Raw genomic sequence first — 15,984 nt, forward strand, 5'->3', positions numbered from 1 at the left:
AGAATTGTAAGGTATAAAAACAAAATCTCTCAGTTTTATGGAATGTATTTTCTACACTTACTCTTGGGTTTATAAACATTCCACTTTTATGTTTGTTTCCCCTCTTCGCTTGCTCACGGGGTCGATGATGATCATTGAGTCTATGAGACTCACACCCCCTTTATTTCCCCTTTTTACAGATAGAGATCAATCTAACGTGTAACCATCGGTGCATACGGTCCACTGCAAATTAGGTAAAGGCATCTCCTAACCCCACTCCGAGTCGCTCTGCTGTTTAGGGTTGTGTCAGAACGAAATTGCTAGATGTTGAAAAATGTTGTTAACTCATAGACGTGAATTGTTAAAGACCTTGTAATTGATATTTAATTGTTATTATTTTGAATGGAGTAAACAGTAGTACAATTATTGATATACACTTACGCACGTCAATGTTACTTAATGAATATAACGAAAATCTTAAATGAGGCTTGTTCGGGACTTAACGAAAATTTCTCGAAAATCTTAAACACCGGTAGCGACCTAAGAGGGGTCGTTACATATAGTAGTAATAGTATTAGACTTTTTAGTAAAAAAAAATAGAAAACCTTTAAATAGTTTCTGAATGCAGTTTTGAATTTTGGGTCTTCATTTTTTTTAATCTTTGTAAGAATAAAAAAAATCATAGATCTTGCTATTTTGTTGTTGGGTCTTTTGTTTTCTTTTTTCTTTTTTGGTAGTCTTTGTAGAGAAAGGTAGAGGAGAGGAAAATTGTGATTTTGTGTTAGAGAAAAGTGATTTGAAAAAAGAGGAAAAAGAGAAGGAGATTGATTGAGAGAGTAGTATTTCTTGAAAAGCTGACGTGTTTTAAAAAAAGAAGAAGAGAAAGCTCCTTTCTGGAGCTTTTCTTTAAGTTCTTTTTTTTAAATATTATTCTTTAAAAAAAGTTGTTTTTTTAAAAAGCTTTTCATAAATTCTGTTTAGTTTGACTTTTACTTTTAAAAAAATAAATAAATTAAAAAAAATAAAGTCAAACAGACACTAAATAAGCTTCTTATAATGCTTGTTTGGCCTAACTTATTTTTAGCTTATCAACTTTTTAAAAGCAAAAGTTAGGCCAAATTGTATTTTGTTAAAAGCGTTTAAAAAAAAAAGTAGTTTTTTCTTAAAAATAAAATTTAAAAAAAGAGCTTAAAAAAAGCTTCAAATAGGAGTTTTCTTTTTTCTTTTTTTAAAAAAACTCGTTAGCTTCGTAGGGGAATTAAATGTTTTTTTCAAAAATTCTTTCTCAAAAAATACCTCCTCCTTCTCTCCCTATCGATTGCTCTTTTCTCTCCCTCTCCTGCAAATCATCCTTCTAAGTTTTTTTTTTATTACAAAAATTAAGGAAAAAGAAAACTTAAAATTTAAAACTGCATTTAGGTGTTATTTCTTTTTTTTCTTTCTGTTTTATTTTTCATTTTATTCTTTATCATTCTTTTTTTTTTGGCTTTGAAAACTCTTTTTATTGCTTGATATTTTTCAATTTACCGTTTGATATGACAATTATGTGATGTTTATTTATTCTTAACTTTTTATATAATATTTGTTGATTATGATTGAAATAATTAGTCAAATAGATCAATGATTATTGAGATAAATTAGATGAAAATTGAAAAGTCAATATTTGTATTCGCTTGTGATAACTCAGTTGTAAAAAAAATTTTCTTTTAGGTAAAACAATATACTATATTATAAGAAAATTGAAATACACTTTAATTTCGTTGGCAACAAGTATTGCAAAATCTCAATGAATTCCACATTTGAGCTAGTAGTACTCAACAAATGATGTAACACTTTTTGACAAAATAAATAACCTATTAAAAAATAAAAAAAAATATAAAAAGGTAAAACTTTTTTGTTCATGAAGGAGAACTTTGTTGGTGAAGACATTAAGACTTTGGTAGACTTGTATTTGTATGGAATTGACATTGATGATTTCAATAGGAAAATGGATTGCCAAGTCAATTGATGATTTTTCTGACCCAGTTGGATTCATTATTAATATCACATTGGGTTCTCTTTCTTGTATGTAGTATCAATTTTGTTTAGCTCCAAATATCATAAATTTCAAACCAATTTTTAAAAAATAACAAGAATATTTTTTCACACTCATCTTTTTTTTATTTGATTCAATTTTTTTACATGATTTATTAAATATCCTTTATAATAATTTTAATCAAAAATAAAGTTTATATAAGTTGTTTTGCCAAACAACTTATTTATAAAAAAAAGCTTATAAAAAATAAAATTACCAAATAGTTTTAATTTAATTTTAAAAATTATTAATTTTCATAAGAGTTTTATAATAATTTTTAAATTAAAAAAAGTCAAACCAAATATGCTTATAATACCTTTTGTAACATTAAATGTTGTTATATTCCAACAATAAATTTGAGTGCATTTGCATCTGTGTACAATTATTTACAAATAATGAATTACGTTTGTTACTGCACAAACTATTTTGTTGAGCATGTGTTTATTGCAATACTTCATGAGGAAGTCATTTCAACACAATTTCATCCCTGTGTGATTTACACAAAATTTATTCATTTTACATGTTTATTAAATAATCATGTTATTTTGTATAACTTCAATCAATATTGAGGAACTGACAATATCTCACAGCGCAACGCATGGGAAACGTGCTATTGAGCACTTGAAGCTCCCTTACTAACGTTAGAGAACTAGTTAGTCGAAAAAGGGGAAAGGAAAACTTGTTGGAAAGGACTATCCACCGGCAGCCGTTAGAAAGACTTGTAATTACAAACTTATACTGGAATTCATGTATAGTGATGCGTAATTAGTAGATTTGATTTTAAATTTTTTAAAAATAGAATTAATAAAATTATGTTTTAAGATCAAAATAATCCAAGTGGATATCTATTTGTCAATTCGGTTGGTTTTATAAATTTTTCAATATTTTACATAATATCTAAAATATTAATTAAAAATATCAATGATATTTATATATAAATATATATTATTTATAAAAATATTTTTAACAAATATTATTAATAATCAAATTTTTATAGATTCAATTATAAAATTTTTTAAACACAAAAATATAGAAATAATCAATATAAATAACTGATTAAAATCAAAATCAAACAAATTGAACTGAATTAATCAATTTATTCAATGTATATGCTTACCCATGTACATGAATCTGAACATGAATACGTAATGATACAACCGTAACGCAGATGGTACTAGGAAAAATATAAATGCGTCTTCCTAATTTCTAATTGATGCTAAAATGTCAAACCTTTGAATTAGGTGGGTCCACTTCACCGTACTTGACTTTCAAATTGACTTATTCAGCGCTACGCTTCTAATCTGTATAAATTTTGTTTCCGTCTTCCACTCCAATTCCAGTTCCATACCCAGTCTTCCTTCTCCTCCCATTCTCCATTTCTTCTCTTTTGGTAGATCTCATTATTATTTAGAGAAATTAAAAAAAAAATAAATAATGGCGAGGAGTAGATCATCGCCATCGTCGAGTAGATTTAGATATTGTAATCCCTCGTATTATTTGAAAAGACCGAAGCGTTTGGCTTTGCTTTTGATTGTATTTGTTTCAGCTACTTTTTTCGTTTGGGATCGTCAAACTCTCGTTCGAGAACACGAGGTATGCTTTTTCCGCTTTTTTTTTTTTTTTTTTTAATTTTGTAATGTTTAGACTCTTTAGTTTTGGGTATGGCTCTGTTTTTTTGTTTTTTTGATAAATCAGGATTGATCAAAACTTATGTCTTTGTTAATTTGATGTGAAATTCAAGGACTCAGAATTGTTAGATCGTAATTTTGAGACAAATGACGGCTGATCTATTTGCAGTAACTGTTATCTTTCTAATTTTGTTAATGGAAATGTAAAGGAATTTTTGGTTTGAATCAGAGAGCGCGTTAATATGTTAGTCTTTTTTATTTGGTAACTTTTGTGTTGGTTTTTGGGAGAATGATTTGAGGTTTTATTCACTATTTTAAAGTTAAGAAATTCCCCAATTTGAACGGTGAATCCTATGAAGCATTATCCTGATCTTGTCATTTTTGAAGGTGGGAAGTGCTAAAGATATGAATTTTATGTTATCAATTTGGGAACTGATACATGATGGAAACTGTGTGCATATTCATTACTTGAAGGGGATAGCACTGTCCATACGAGTTATGTGGTTTTTACATGCCTGTATATATCAAATTTCACACTGACTTGCAGGTTGAAGTGTCCATGTTGAACGATGAAGTGCTTCGATTGCAAAATATGGTAAGTGCTCCATTTAGATGCTCAACTTAAGTGTTCTCTTCTACATTTTTGAATACGCATACCATCATTTTCACATTCATTGAACTTTTCGTTTCCTGGGATGGGGATTTTAAATTATTGTTGATCACTGGAAAATTTCTAGGTGAATTTATTTGGAGACTCTAGATTTAGGCATGATTTTTTAATTCACCATCAACGTATTTTCAAAATGGAGGATTAGTGATTTGTTTAAGAAATCATATGTTTTTCTTCTTTTATTCTATCTTCAATGCAACTAGATTGACCAGTAGATGGAACGTGCTAGATTCCAAAGATCATCCCTTTTCTTAACTACTTGGTTTAATGGGTCATGTTGTGCTATGGTGTTCTATGTAAGATCCTATCCTTATATGGCCCCAAGTAGTGAGTTTTGGGTATGCATGGACTAAGTATTAACAATTGGTTCTTTCAGCTGGAGGAATTAAAGAGTAAGGTGGTGCCAGATGATCCCATTGAAATTCAAAGAAGAGAAAAAGTTAAGGAAGCTATGATTCATGCTTGGAGTTCATATGAGAAGTATGCATGGGGCAATGATGAACTTCAGGTTTGCTGGAATCTTTCTCTTTATATTATTTATCAAGCATTTGTCTTTTCATTTTTTCTCCTGCTTTACTACAGTTTGGGTCATATTACCAAAGTTATGATATGTGAAGTAACATTAATATTGATGTGTTGCTCTACAAATCAGGGGCTTTCTGTGCTTAATTTTACGGTTTGATCTTTGCCTTCATAATTTGTAGACATGTGTTCGTTTGTACCTCATCATTAAGTTGCCTTGATGGTCAATAATCACAATAGCAGTTGTACAATTATCTGATTTTTAACTGTATGTTGATTTGTTTGCCATGATAAATTCTAATTGTCAGAACTTGTCTCGCTTACAAATCTTATGGAGCTTAGTTTGAAAACTTGACGTGATTGATTTCATAAGGTAGGGGTGCTCGCTTTTCAGTCATCGATAAATAATAAGGCCGTTGTCTTGATTACCATGCTTTACGTGAATTCCTGTTACCAAATAAGTAATAAATTAATAGGAAGTGTCAAGGACAGTGCCTTTACTAGGAAATAATCATTCACTTTTGTACATCATTCTTTGCTGACGCAAGAGTTATTCTTTACTGCATGGGTGTTTTCTAATTTGTTTGAGTATTAACTTTAGAGAGCACAGTTCTTAGACAATTCTTATGTTGGTTTCACCCGTCTCGCTCAATGTCATTAGAAATTGTTTGATGGTTTGACAAGACTCCAGATGGGCTTTACGTATATGGTGAAAAACTTTTTCAGAGTAAAGAATTAGCACTGAATTTGAACAAGTTTGAAAATGATTTAAAAGTTCATAGAAGTAGTTTTGAACTCATGTTGTCAGTTCGGCAGTAGTCATGAACTTATAATTGTTGAAAACACATTGGACAAAAGGAAAGGACAGGAAAAGAAAACCTAATTTGGAATTTGATGCGTACCAACTTCAACTTGTTTAAAATATGACGTTTTCTGTTCTATGTTTGCTGAGGTCAGTCTTGTTCGAATTCTAAACTGATTATTTCACATCTTAAAAAAATCTAGACTGGTGCTTTGGTGGCATTCAATCCCCTTCCCCCCACCCTCATTTTTCCCCTTATACAAGCTTATCATGAAGATGCTAATGTTGTTGATTTTTTATGTCTTGTGTTACCAGCCTCAGTCAAAGAATGGTGTCAATAGCTTTGGTGGTCTTGGAGCAACATTAATAGACTCTCTTGATACGTTATACATTATGGGTTTAGATGAGCAGTTCCAAAGAGCAAGAGAGTGAGTTCAACTTTCTAGTTTCGACTTTCTCTTTTTCAATGTAAAGGTCTTTGTCATTTTGTGGTAGATTGCATCATTCTCTCCTTTTAATCTGATGAGAAATAGCTGTTACGTGTTTATTTCTGTTTGCCTGTGGTTTTAATTTGGTAGAAGTTTTGTAACTTAAAGCTATATATATGTCATGCTACTTTACCAGTGGGGGACTGGTAATTTACATGAGGGGAGATATTACCATTTATAAGCAAGTTTTATTTGTGTTTTCCTAGGTTAAACTGTGGAAAGAAAAAAAGGGGGAGCGGGGGGGGGGGGGGGGGGGGGGTGGGGGTGTTATTGAGGGAAGACATTTCTGCTATTGTTGGTTTATTTTGTTGATTATAGATTTTGTTAATGAGCACTTGTAGATAGTTGTTTTGTCTTTGGGATAGCATAGCTGCTTTATTTTGGCATAGCTTATTCTTTTGTTCTTTGAAAAAAAGAAAGCCTCAGGACTAGAGTCAAAACGTTAGTAGCATGTGTCTTATCATTAAAGAAGAGGGCGCTTAGCAAATAGTTTAATTTGGCTCACACTTCAAACTATGTTAGTTTTCATCATTGTTTCTGATTTCTGAGAGAGGAACACACGCAAGAACTGAGAACCTCAATTCTGGATTTTAAGGTTTAATATTGATGGTGTTATGATATGTGCTTCACGGCAGTTGATTAGGAAAGATCTCTGAAGTTTCAGCAAAGCAGAACAAGCTGGTTTTAGATTTGAAATTGGGATTAAACTTGCAGATATTAAATAGAGAGAAGAAAAAAGATCCTAAGCTTCGTCTGCCCTCAGGTTTCCATAGGGTTTGCACCTAAGGTAGATTACTCCATGCAACCATAAAGAGAACATTTCTGGAAAATCATCTCCAAGTAGTTTTCTCCATTAATGGAAAGAAGATGCACATTTATAGAATCATGGTAATCCTAATAATCCAGCAAGGGCTTGTACACCCACAATGGATTTTAAACAATCACCAAACTGTGAGTAGAAGGCTAATATAATACAAGACTCTTAGACTTAAATCTTCTATCTTTGATAAATCTTGAAATTATTAGATCACCCTGATACTTGAAACTTTAGAAAACACAAAATAAAATAAATGCAACAACCTTTTAATTCTGAAGAATTGAAAAGGGACAACAGCAAATATAAAGAAAGCCTTTTCCTGTTAGATGGAGTCAGCTACATGGATAGAATCATGCAATTATATGGAAAATTCAATCTGATAACAAATTCTCAAGAAAGCAATCTGAAATCTCTTTCAAAATGTCCAATCTCTCTTTTTTTTTTAGATAATTTCAAAATGTCTGATTTCAATTCTCAATATCAAAGCTAAAACTAATAGAATCTCAATAATCCAAGTCTTAATATTTAAAGTAGCAAAAAATCAATAATTTATAACTCAAAGCTACTAGGAATTTAAATAATCATAGGTACTTTTAAGTTAAAACTAAACTGAATATATGCTCAAATTACCCAGACAATCCTAATGCCCTAATACTGAAAAAAAGTAAAATACTAATTAATTTAAAGTATCCTAAGTAATCTCAAATATCACAAATGAATAATTACAATTACAATGTTTATACATTTTAACCTGTGAAAATATAACAAAATAGCAAATTAATGTTTTAAATAATTTAATCCCTCAAGTGGCATCTTTCCATCCTGCATCAATAAGAAAAAAGATCTATTCTATCTTAAATAGGATCCTAAATAGTAAAAGTTATAGTATGGGTATATCTTTACTTTATGAAATGTGCATTTATTCTCAGATACCAAATTAGGGGATGATACTGTTTGTAGTGTAGATTTATGTTATCTACTTAAAAAATCTTTGAGACCAGGCTAGTGATGTCATCAGTTCTTATGATAATTAGTACTTGCTTTTTACCATCATTGCAGCTTGGCATTTATGGCAGAAAATCAGGGGAAATATATTGTTCAATTTATTTCCTTAAGATAAGCTATTTTTTATTATTTGTACACCTAGCAAATGCAATTTTTTTGAAAGTAGGAATAATGACACTGCATATGCAGAGAGATTGGTTGCTTAACATGTGAGGCAATCGCTTTGGTTATGATATTCTATGGTATCATATAATGGTTTTTCTTAGTTCTGCTGCCCCTAGGGTACAACAGCTCAGCTTCCTTGTTAAAGCTTTTCATACATTTCATTTGTTGAAGAGAAAAATTCTGCAATCACCTATGATCACCTTATTTCTCTCTCTCTCTCTTTCTCTCTCTCCTTACCTCAGCCTACTGTCTCCCTTTTTCTTCTTGTACGTTTTTCAAGTATCTTTCAATATGCTTTTCATTCATTATTGTGCCACCAACCTCCTTGTCTGAATCCACTTCTTTTTATTGTTCCTATTATCTTCTTCAGATGCTCTCTTTGTTCATTTTTCCTTTTTCTTACAACATATACCAGTTTATAAGGATACCAGTCTGTATGTGTCCCTTGAGGCACTGGGTCGCAGTTACGAAGTCTAGTGGGCTATTTACTTATTTTGATTCCAGCTGTTTGAGTTCAATAAATTGCATTTGATTTGCACACGTGCTCTTCTGGTTATGATAGCTAGGAGTTTTGTATACTGGCATTTTCACAATGCCGGCATGTGATCATTGGTGCATTAATGCACTTTGGGGAGCAGGGGAAGCATTAAGTTGCTCCATCCATTCTGTCTTGTCACCATTCTTAAGTACATTTAATATGTAATACGTGGAGGGGTTATGGTTAAATTACTTTTGATCGGTGTTGTGCTGCTGTTTGCAGGTGGGTTGCAAACTCATTGGATTTTAATAAGGACTATGATGCCAGTGTTTTCGAAACAACCATAAGGTTGCATTTATCAGGTTTAATATGTGTATTAGTTGTTTTTTCTAGAACTATAATAAGTTATGACCCTTTCCCCCCTTTGATTTTGTTTTTGTTTCTTTTTCTTTTTAAATTGACACAAATTTTGACTAATTTGTCCCGTCTATTCTGATTGAAAATTCAGAGTTGTAGGTGGACTTCTTAGTGCATTTGATCTTTCAGGGGACAAGGTTTTCCTTGAAAAAGCTAGAGATATCGCAGATAGATTGCTACCTGCATGGGATACTTCTACTGGGATCCCTTATAACATTATCAACTTGGCTCGTGGAAATCCACATAACCCTGGATGGACTGGGGTAAGTACGTTTTTTGCATTGATGCTGTTTAATATTTACTCTCTTTGATGCTATAGCAGTGAAAGTTGTTTTCCATTTCATGAATTAGCAAGGTGGCTTGGATAATAACCTCTCTAGCTTATGTCAGCTTGGAAGCCCTGTTTTATGCTTTTGGATCAGCTAGTCATGGCCTCCTAGCATATTGATCTCTTGTTAACCCTAACAATGATTACTACTTGGTATTGTCAAGGTGTGTACCTATGTGCTAAGGTGCAGTGCCAAATCAATTAAAGTGCCTTGCTTCCTGTGTGCAACTGTCTTTGATAAGGTGCTGCTTTTGCACCTAGACACACTTTTTTCAAGGCAAATAAAAGCATGCATAGCTTAAGTGTCCCTTTGGTTTATTTGGTTTTTCATTCTTTTATAAGCTGTACTTTTAGAAGAAAAAAGAGGAAAATACCAATGCCTTTTATGATAAAGATTGCTAAATGGTTCATGTGCAACTTTTAGTTGGAGATAGAAGAGAAGGAAACATTTAGCTAATATCTGATGATGAGTTTAAATTAATTACTAATAAAACTTGATCTTTAGAATACATTAGCTGATGGAATGGAGTGGACATCTTAATGCTCATTAACAGCATATAGGTTTTAAGCTTGGTAGACGTAATATATCAAATTTTCTTTCTTATACATGTCTATATATATATATATATATATATATATGTATATGTATTGATTTTTTTTTTTAATACAAAAAGAAATCAACACCTTATATCATTAGCGAAAGGGCTTTTCTATAGCCTTATGCCTAGGGTGATGGAAGGGTCCTTGCGCCTTGGACAACACTAACATTGCTGTAGACTGAATACTTGACAGAGCATGCTTTGATCAGAGTGGAATAGTGCAGAAGCATTTATTCAGCTGATTCCTGTAGTTGAGATTTAAGCTCAACTGATTTGACTTGAAAACTGTTATTTGGTTATATGCTCTGGAGATTATTCTGTCTCTGCTTTTGGCAAATCATATTTTAAGTCTTTCATTATCCTTTATATGGTAGTTTATGTCATTCCATCAGCAGAACAATTACCTTCTATGCAGAAAGTTTTATTGTGCGACTTGAGGGCTGTTATTAGATGTTTAGTTTATATTTTTTTTTCACTGAGTTTGACTTTTTAATCCTCTCTTCCCTAGGGTGACAGTATTCTTGCAGATTCAGGGACAGAGCAACTGGAGTTTATCGCTCTTTCACAAAGAACAGGAGATCCCAAGTATCAGGAGAAGGTAATATCCATCTCATGTTTATGTGTGCCTATGTTACAGAATATTTTTCTAGTTGTTGTGTTAGTACTGCTTGGTTGAGTGTGACTTCTGTCTGGAGCCAATTGCTAACCTCATTTCTTAGAATTGGGTTTAATTGTTTTAATGAAAAGATATGCTGAAAAGACTCAACCACTGGTTCTTTTGAGAGAAAGAAAAAGTTTTATGTGGCTTTTGGTTGCTGGGGTGGTTAAGTGATTTGCTTTTGCTTTGATGTTTTAGGTGGAGAAGGTTATAGTTGCACTTAATAAAACTTTTCCGGCTGATGGTTTACTTCCCATCTACATTAATCCTGACAGAGGAACTGGTTCATACTCAACGATAACCTTTGGTGCTATGGGTGACAGGTATTTATCGACCTTCTTTTCTTGGTCTTTTTTTTTTTTTTTTGTTTTTGCTTCACATTTCATCCTTTTTTCATTTGACATTGTGCATAATGTAAATGAGTTTTTTGCAGCTTTTATGAATATCTGCTCAAAGTCTGGATACAAGGAAACAAAACATCATCTTTAAAAATTTATAGGTGAGGATTCCATCTTTCTTGTTTCTATTTTCAATTGCTGTGATTAATAGCTGCTTATGGTTAGTCATTGGATGAGAAAATCATATTTCTTTGAAAGTGAAAACTTTGAAGGAGTTAGGCTTTTGGGTAAGAGTAGAAAAGTTATCTATTTTAGATTAATGGACATGGAAAGCCCTTACTACTTTTCCTGGCACCTTTCCCTTTAAAGAAGTTTGTTTGAGATAATAATTGATGTATTCACTTTTGGAATTCTAGCTTTCTGTTATCAGGTTTCCATTTTGTAACTCTAAAACTGCCCTAACTCAGCTGAACTTTATATGAGTATATAACTGAACCTCATAGTGCCCAGTTATTGAAATTCTCCTTCTATCCTGCACAATTAAATTTATGCTACTCATAAGATTTCAGAAAATTGAATCCTTGTTTTCCATGCAGTGATTTTAGGGCTACCTTTGCTTCTTTTATTCTTTTTGCCTAGGATGAACTCACTTTTTCTTGTTGGCACATCTTTAGTTTTGTGCAGAATGTGACAAGAGTATCTAACGCATTTTACTTATATCCAACTTCTCTCACTTCCGATCATTTTTATTTTTTTTTCAAAGTATGGAATATGAAAATGAAATGTACAAGACTTGGCGAGGGCTGAATTTGGGGCACTTGAGATAAATTCGTAGTGGACGTTTGAACATAAATTGCATGAACAAGAATAAAAATGCTAACACTCTTTATTGATGGCTTGATTTTCTTGTTTTAAGGATATCAATTTTAACTCAATACTCAACTACTTTATTTTGATTAACTTTCTGATTAGAAAACTCCATTGTGGAATCTTTAATGTAGAGATATGTGGGAAACATCAATGAAAGGCCTACTAAGCTTAATTAGAAGATCAACACCATCATCTTTTGCATATATCTGTGAGAAAAATGGGAATTCACTGACAGACAAGGTAATATTGGGTTACTGTGGCTGTAGTGCTATATTGTTGTTTTATAGTGTGATGATTTGACTTCTTGCTTCTACCCTTCGTATTTATGCAGATGGATGAATTAGCATGCTTTGCTCCGGGAATGATAGCTTTAGGATCATCTGGTTATGGTCCTGATGAGGCGAAGAAATTTCTTTCACTTGCTGAAGAGGTATTTTTTATGGCTGAAATGCTAAGCTTAAAATGCTTTTACCTTGATTTTGCTACAGAAAAATGTTTAATTCCTCTTGGACAAAACCAATTACTGGTTCTGATACAGAAAGTTGATGTCTTCCATGGGATCTGTAGATGACCTTATCCCAGATTTATGCTAATGTGTTTTGTGCGTACAGCTATATTTATCAGGGAAAAGTTGTAAGGAATAAGAAACGTTATCAATTTTAATGGTCAAAAGGAGTTTCCTAAACATTGCTAAGTATTCGTTTGTGGGGTCTGCATACCCTGCTTTCATGAAGAGTAAACTAGATAGGTTAAGATGAGTGTTACTTGCTCAAAGAAACAGTTCAAGACTTCATATGATCTTACTTGTTTCCATGAACAAGCATTATCTTTTTAAATATGATCTTATATCATGGAGAATGGTGATTAGGAGCTTAAGACTTCATATGTCTCGTACATTTTTGGCTTGCATGCGTGCTTTCCAAATATGACAACATGTGTGAATTGCTGCTTCTTTTTCTTTTTTCATTGTGGGCAAAAATTATGTAAAACATTGTGTTTTTCAGTAAGGGTGTGAATAGGCAGGTTTAAGCAGGTCTGGGTGGGTTATAAATCATTTGGGTTCCAAATGTTCATTTGCCCATTTATGATCTGTTTAAACTGCTCCTGGTTCTTAAGGTCTTGGACTTGATTCTTTTGGTCTTCTTATGCAGCTTGCTTGGACTTGTTACAATTTCTACCAGTCCACACCAACAAAATTAGCCGGAGAGAATTATTTCTTTAATTCTGGACAGGTAAGTTATCCTTAATCTCATGATATATGAGAGATTATCATCTTATACGATTGCATTCTTAAGCATAGTATTTTCAGGATATGAGCGTGGGTACATCCTGGAACATATTGAGACCAGAGACAATTGAATCACTCTTTTACCTCTGGCGTTTAACTGGTAATAAGACGTATCAAGAGTGGGGTTGGAATATATTTCAGGCATTTGAAAAGAACTCCCGGATAGAATCTGGATATGTTGGCCTGAAGGATGTAAGTGCTCATAAAACCCACAGCATTAGATTTCTGTGTTTAACTGTTTATATTTGTGCTTCAGAATCCTTTCAAAAAAATCTCATTTTGGAAGGAAATAAAAGAACACAATAAGATGCTTACCTTAGCATTTCAATAGTTTAGCTTGTTTGGTCATACATATGCACTTAATGCCTGATTACTTTTCTGTTTCCTTTGAGATGTTAATTCTCAGCTCCCAACACTGTGTTTGGATTGAGGGGAAAGGGGGGGAAGTAGAAAGGACATTAACGGAGACAGGAAATTCTTTTGTTTTGGACAGTTATAAATTGAAAGGAAGAATAACTTAGAGAAAGGCATTGTCCATCCAAGTTTCTTGAAACCTCATTTTCATCATCTCTCCAAGTTTGGAAACATAGAACTTTTATATATGGTATTGTATTCTTAACATAAAATAGATGGTCCATACAAGTTTCTATTACAGAGTAAATTTTAAAAATTGGACCTATAATTTAAAAGGCCTACTTAAAGTTAATATCTGAGATTGAAAATGAAATTGAGTGTCATAATTCCTATGGGTGTCTTATTGTCTTCATATTGTACTGTGGGTGGATCTTATTTGCGTAATCTAACTTATTCGCATTTTTGCTTATGAATAATTAGACTTGTTTGCTGATGTGTTATTAACAGAAATATGGATTAATTCCTTTCTTTTTTGGAGGCTAAGTTGATGAAACCTTATTTTTTTTGTTAAAAAATATAAACAATAAAAAATTTAATTTATTTTTATTTATTTATTCACAGAAACTTTTCTTTTGGCGGTATGTTTTATTTATTTACTTTCTTTTGTGAGTTTGGTGTGAAATTTAGATATTCACCATTGATCTATGGTATTATATATTCAAGGTTTATAATTTTAAGAGATGCAGATAGGAACTTTGTTTTCATTTTCTTCGTAATTCTGCCTTCTCTTCCGCGTAGTTTTTGGACTTCAGTGCATTTCCTAACTTTTTAAAATGAAAAGAAGATTGAAAAATTAATAAGCAAAATTTAAGATTCAGAAGGAGGTGAAAAATTGTAGAGATTTGTGTACTCATTTTTGTTAATCCAAGACATTATCAGAATCTGAAATTTTGTTATCTTGAGTGAGCCCTAAGAAATATTTTGTTGATATTAACTGTCTAACCTCATCACTATTTGAGTTTCTACTTTTAGTTTGCCATAAACCATGAAAAGCAATAACTGATCTAATAATTGCTTAGAGCAGAATGGTCTAATTTTATTGCTGTCATCATTAATTGCTTATTATTGTTGGCTTTTCTCAGGTTAATTCTGGTGTTAAAGACAACATGATGCAAAGCTTTTTTCTTGCGGAGACACTGAAATATCTTTATCTTCTTTTCTCACCCCCTACAGTCATCTCGTTGGATGAGTGGGTATTCAACACAGAAGCTCACCCTATAAGAATTGTCAATCACAACGATGCAGATTTTGCAAAATCGGAAGGGCAACATAAACCAGTGGCTAGACTACGAGTCAGGAAGGCAGGTCGATTGGGTGATAATTAGGATTCAGTTGCTGTTTATTTTAATTGTTTTTGGCTGAACCCCATCATATGATTTTGGACCTAAAATAGATGACAAGCCAGAGGTTATAACGTTGTAGTTTCTTGGAGTAGATAGAAGAGTGGGGTCTCCGGTTCACATCGGAGAAGCATGCTGCTCCAAACAAATCCTTCATTCCCGGGTAATGCCTTCCCTTTACCTTTTAAAATGGAGGATGTGTAGGATAGGATATAGGCAAAAAGTTTACAATTATTTCTGGAGGCATTTCCTATACGAGCTTAAAAGCCTTTGTGTCGGATCTCTATTTGTTTTTTTGACAATTTTTTCTTTACACGACTAAGGCATTAGTTATCAGATGGAGCATTTCACTTTAACTATTATTTTTTTTGTTCTCAAAGAACAATTATTAGGTTCCATGATGAATCTTATACAATGCATCAGTATGACTGTATAATTATAGGTGATGTGCTCTTGTTATTCAAGTGATTTAGTTCATTTTAGCTTATTTTATAATGGCTACCACCACACTGTTCATGTATGTTCTTTGGTCCAATTGAAACAGTCGAACTTAAATTGCTTACCTTGATTGAGGGTTACAAAACTAAGTTGGGAAGGAAGAAAAATAGAATGAAAGATTCTTAATGTATGGCCCTAAAGATGAAAAATGTTTAGAAACGAAACGAGATTTGGATAAAATATTAATTGTGTTGACTTTTTGTTTTTTTAAACTTGTGGCCAAGTTGAAGATTTTGGTTTTTTTTTTTCAATCAAATTTATATATTTTCATTTTAGATCAAATAAGTTTTTATAATTAATGATTAATTAATTATTATTAATCAAAATATCATTTGTTATTTTATATTCACTTGATATTGTTATGACGTTGACGTAAGGGGTTATTATATCAAATTAATATGTTACATTATCATCAATTATAATATATTAGTATGTTACGTTAGTGTTACGCGGCATAAAATGATAAATGGTATTTTTACTAAGTCAATCATTAATCATAAGGATTGGTTTCACTCGAAATAAAACTATAAGAATTTATTTCGTTCAAAATAAAAATACAAGAATTTGATAGAGTGCAATAAAAATATAAAGGTTTATTTGAATTTT

General features: G+C 32.0%; 1 protein-coding gene across 2 annotated transcripts; it reads left to right on the forward strand.

Annotated features, from left to right (window-relative positions):
- Positions 1–3,367: 3,367 nt before the first annotated feature.
- Positions 3,368–15,367, forward strand: MNS1 (alpha-mannosidase 1). Of its 2 annotated transcripts, XM_088807463.1 has the most exons (15): positions 3,368–3,646; positions 4,229–4,276; positions 4,728–4,859; positions 5,991–6,103; positions 8,911–8,976; positions 9,137–9,308; positions 9,538–9,615; positions 10,481–10,570; positions 10,829–10,953; positions 11,064–11,129; positions 11,970–12,078; positions 12,170–12,268; positions 12,990–13,070; positions 13,148–13,318; positions 14,623–15,367. In XM_088807463.1, exons 1-15 carry the CDS (start codon positions 3,488–3,490, stop codon positions 14,863–14,865), a joined length of 1,752 nt encoding a protein of 583 aa, XP_088663589.1. In that variant the 5' UTR covers positions 3,368–3,487; the 3' UTR covers positions 14,866–15,367. The 2 variants fall into 2 exon arrangements, with proteins under 2 accessions (XP_088663589.1, XP_017979190.2); XM_018123701.2 differs by lacking the exon at positions 9,538–9,615 and having other exon boundaries at positions 3,369–3,646.
- Positions 15,368–15,984: the final 617 nt, after the last annotated feature.

This window comes from Theobroma cacao, chromosome 6 (genome assembly GCF_053813885.1).
Source record: "Theobroma cacao isolate CCN51 chromosome 6, ASM5381388v1, whole genome shotgun sequence".
In the NCBI taxonomy this organism is placed as follows: domain Eukaryota; kingdom Viridiplantae; phylum Streptophyta; class Magnoliopsida; order Malvales; family Malvaceae; genus Theobroma; species Theobroma cacao.